Source organism: Nyctereutes procyonoides, unplaced genomic scaffold (genome assembly GCF_905146905.1).
Source record: "Nyctereutes procyonoides isolate TBG_1078 unplaced genomic scaffold, NYPRO_anot_genome, whole genome shotgun sequence".
NCBI classification, from domain to species: Eukaryota; Metazoa; Chordata; class Mammalia; order Carnivora; family Canidae; genus Nyctereutes; species Nyctereutes procyonoides.
Genome location: NW_026575117.1, coordinates 3088558 through 3092706, shown reverse-complemented (window position 1 = coordinate 3092706; position 4149 = coordinate 3088558). Strand labels below are relative to the sequence as shown.

General features: G+C 44.4%; 1 protein-coding gene across 1 annotated transcript; it reads right to left on the bottom strand.

Moving 5' to 3' along the window:
* Positions 1–1333: 1333 nt before the first annotated feature.
* LOC129515153 (40S ribosomal protein S27-like) lies at positions 1334–3681 on the bottom strand. The gene is made up of 2 exons (XM_055333881.1): positions 3674–3681; positions 1334–1636 (listed from the first exon to the last, which is right to left on the bottom strand). The coding sequence occupies exons 1-2, from the start codon at positions 3679–3681 to the stop codon at positions 1378–1380; spliced, it is 267 nt and encodes an 88-aa protein (XP_055189856.1). The 3' UTR covers positions 1334–1377.
* Positions 3682–4149: the final 468 nt, after the last annotated feature.

The following is a 4149-nucleotide window of genomic DNA, read 5'->3' as shown; positions in this document are numbered from 1 at the left end:
CTGTTCCATTGATCTCTTTGTCCATTCTTTTGCCATAACCAAATGTTCTGTAAGTTTTCTTGTTTGGGGGTGCCCGAGTGGCTCAATTGGTTAGGTGTCCAACTCTTGATTTTGACTCAGGTCATGATCTTGGGGCCATGAGATCAAGCCCTGTGTGTAAAGCAGGAGAGCTAGGTTCTTGTCTCATGGAGTCAAAGAATGAACCTCGTGGACAAAGGAGACAGAGTGAAGCGATAGAAGTTTATTAAGCAAGAATACAGAGAAAGTTCTCAGCAGTGAGGGGGTTCCTGACAGGGTTGCCACTGGGGGCTTATAGGTTTGGTCTTTTATTGAAAGGCAACCAAGGAACCTATATTATTTTAACATATCTATTGCTATCACCATTAAGTGAGTGAGGGCTAGGTGGGGTGGGGGGTGAAGGGGGTGGCTACGTGATCAGGCTCACAGAGATACCAAAAATGCCAAGGTATAAGTAAACCAGAGATAAAGGAGCAAGCCAGACCACCCTGCCCTAGGTGTGGATGGGGAGGATGTCTTTTTATGACACCCTATGGCCAACAAAGAATAACCAGACCCCAAAGAAGAAGTGTCATTAAAGATGTTATCATCAGCTCTAACTCAAACCAAGACACCATAAGAATCTCAAAGCCACAAGCTTCCCAGTCAATTCTCAATAAAAGGCCAGCCAAAAAGCCATCAGTGGCAACCCTGTCAGGACCCCTCTCACTTCTGAGAGTCTCTCTGTATCTTCACTTAATAAATTTCTATCGCTTTACTCACTCTCCATTGCCCACAAGATTCATTCTTTGACTCTGTGAGACAAGACGAGCTCTACCGTATCATTCTGGTGCTGAAACCCAGGATTACTCCCACTGAAGGCTGAGTAAATGTGGACTCTCCTTTCTCTCCTGGGAGAAGTCTCTCCCTTGGATAACCTCTTCTTGTTACAAACAACAAAACCGGCCACCTGGGGGCCAGTTAAACTCAAATAGTGTGGCTGCTGGACTCAAGACTCAGGTGACAGGCTTCTGGAGAAAGGTTTGGTCAATCTCTCTTCCCCAAAAGAAGAGAATGTTGGCCTAACCCTACCCAGTTCTGCTTTCTATTTTTTGGCTTTTCTTCAATGGCTTTCTCTCGCCTCAGGGACTTTGCCTATAGTAGGGCCCTTCCAATCTCTGATGGTCAGTATATCCTTTTATTTAAAAAAAATTTTTTTTAATTTTTTTGGCCCATAATCAAAACTTTATTGAAAAACTGACACTGTTGTAAACCTTACAAAATTAAACATAATTACATTATCTTGGTAGATTAACTGGAATTACTGAACTGATAACGCTTTCTGCGATGTAACACAAATTCAAGAGGTTGTGCAGATCATTAGTGTTGCTTTCTTCTAAATGAACAGCCTTCTGTAAGTCTGGCCTTTCCTCCCGTTAGCTGGCACAACACGGTTGTGTCTACACAAAAAACCACCGTCTGAGCATGGCTGAAAACCGTGGTAATCTTGTAGCAAACTGGACATTTTACATCCAAAAAATAGAAATTTGGGCTTTGAACTAGCCGTTTCTTTTCATGTTTTTTCTTTTCCTCTTCCAAGGATGGATGCAGCAGATCTCTGGCCAGAGGTATGTTGATCCTTTTGCAATCGCAGCCAGTCCTGATCCAGTATATCCTTTTAATCTGGGATTCGTTTCAGGAAGAATGTTGCCCATGTAGGGACAAGGTTTTTCATTTAAAGATGTCTTTTGTGATAACTTAGGTCAGGAGGGGAATCCTGCCCTCATTTTTGTCACCTGGTAAGACATATGTCTTTCTGTTAGGTGTAAACTAGGTTTAATCACAGCCAGGAATTAAAACTAAAATTATTGAAGAAAAAAAAACTAAAATTATTGGCAAGCAGGATTAGAGCTATCTCTTTATATGACATGTTGGAGGCCACCTGATGTTTCCTGGGCATTTAACTCTTCTTGGAATACTTGGGCGTTAAAGGAGGGAATTACAACTCCCCCAGCCAATTCTTCAACTGGTTGCATTAATGGCTGGAGCTTTAAGGTGTTATATAGTCATTACATAGTTGAGGCTTTCTTGTTCCACCAACAAAAATATGGAATTATAATGAGGCTAAGTGTCAGGGTCTGCATCCCTCAGTAGGGCCTTGCTGCAAATGGGACCTCAGGGGCAGCCCCAGTGGCCCATCCGTTTAGCGCTGCCTTCAGCCGGGGGTGTGATCCTGGAAACCCAGAATCAAGTCCCTGCATGGAGCCTGCTTCTCCCTTTGCCTGTGTCTCTGTCTCTCTCTCTGTCATGAATAAATAAATAAAATCTTTAAAAAAAACAAAAAACAAAAAACAAAAAACAAATGGGATCTCAGGAATTGGAATGGAAAACCACCAAGGATGAGGCCAGGAAAATCAATTGGCTAATAATAGGCCTGAGGCTAGGAATGCAAGCAAACTTACCTGACCAAACAATGAGGGCTCCTGCAGAGAGCTCCAAAGAGTAAGGTCAATTATAGGATTCCCTGCTTTGTTTTAGTTTCCTCCGGAGAGTGCACCTAAGGACTGGCAATCCAGCACTCTGAATGCCCTTTGGTTATCATTGGTGGCCTTGGGGTCTTCAAGATGAGGAAAAGGATGGAGATGGGCCCTGGGGGTCACATCTCAGGGAAGCCTCATCCCTAAGCAGCACACGCCTCCCACTGAGAGGCCTTAGGTGTTTCACTTGCTTCCTTGAGCTTCTAAAAAAGAATATCACAATTGAAACTGTTAACCTCTTCAAGCTCTATAATTAGGCCAGACTTTATTTCAGGGAAATCCAGAGAAGACCAGGAGGATTAGGTGGCAGACAGGTAAGAGTGGCTAATTCCCAGTAGCCTGATCCTTCCTCATCCCAAGATGTTAGGCAGCTCTTCACTTGGGAGAACGAACCAAGGGATGCCTTGGTTTAGGCAAGAGCTGATATGTTGGGACGCCTTCATAGTCAACCTCCCTATGACAGGTACGGGGTAAAAGACTCCCACCAGGATTTCGAGATGGGAAACAACCCATCCTCGGCAAGGATGCCTCTGGATTGCACTCTGAAAAATTGAAAGAAAAATTGACCCGCTGGCGGTTAAAAAGACAGGTACAGGGTAAGAAGACTCCTACGAGGATTACCAGGATCACGAGACGGAAAACAAAACCATCCTCCACAGGGACTTCTGGGTTGGGTACTGCAAAATTGAGTATTTTCCCCTTGTAAAACTTTTCTAGTGTTTTCCGTTAAAAACAGCAAGTTCTTCAAGGCAAGGTAAAATAAGGTGTGACCTTCAGGTCAAGGCATGGTCTTTTCAGTTCCCAAGGACTCTCCCCTTCGGGGTACCTTTTAACCCACTGGAAACAATTTGGATTACAAAATTTAGGGAAGGACTGGTCTCCTGTAGCACTTGCATGTCCTCAGTGGGATCTATCAGTTAGATCTTCTGCCGAAGTCAGGACCCCCACCTAAGGGCCTCCAGGCCCAAACATTCTTGTTTGCCTGAACCTGTTGGCTGGTAAACTCCCTCCTGACATATTGGATAATTATCTAAATAGGCCTCCGAATAAACTCAGGTCGTTGGAGGAAACGCAGGGCCTCCCTAGCAAAGAGGACGCTGACTCTCACTGTTCCTCCCTATAGCCACAGGCTACTCTACCTGGACATGGGGAGTCTCTCCCTCATTCATTTCCCAGTTTAACGGTTATAATTAGAGCCAACTGTGGTTAGTCTACCTCAGGACGGGGGCTTTGAGGAATATTCTCAAGCAGCTGCTGAAATTCTCTTTGTTTCAGGAAGTTCTCTGTCTTCTCTGGCCTGTCCTGGACTGCCTAATTTCACTCCTTGGTGTTTGCTCATCTGTCCAAGTGGATGAGCTTTAGAACTGGGAATTCTTTTTTTCCACCCTTTTGGCTGCACTTCGCCTCTTCTGTCTCCCCTCCCCCTGCTCCACCTTAGGTGTCGCCTGCAGACACTGCTCACTCCAGATTTCCCCCACCGGTGTCTCAGGTAAAAATTGATAAATGGGGAACATACTGACTTTTTATTTATTTTTTTTAATTTTTATTTATTTATGATAGTCAGAGAGAGAGAGAGAGAGAAAGAGAGAGAGAGAGAGAGGCAGAGACACAGGCA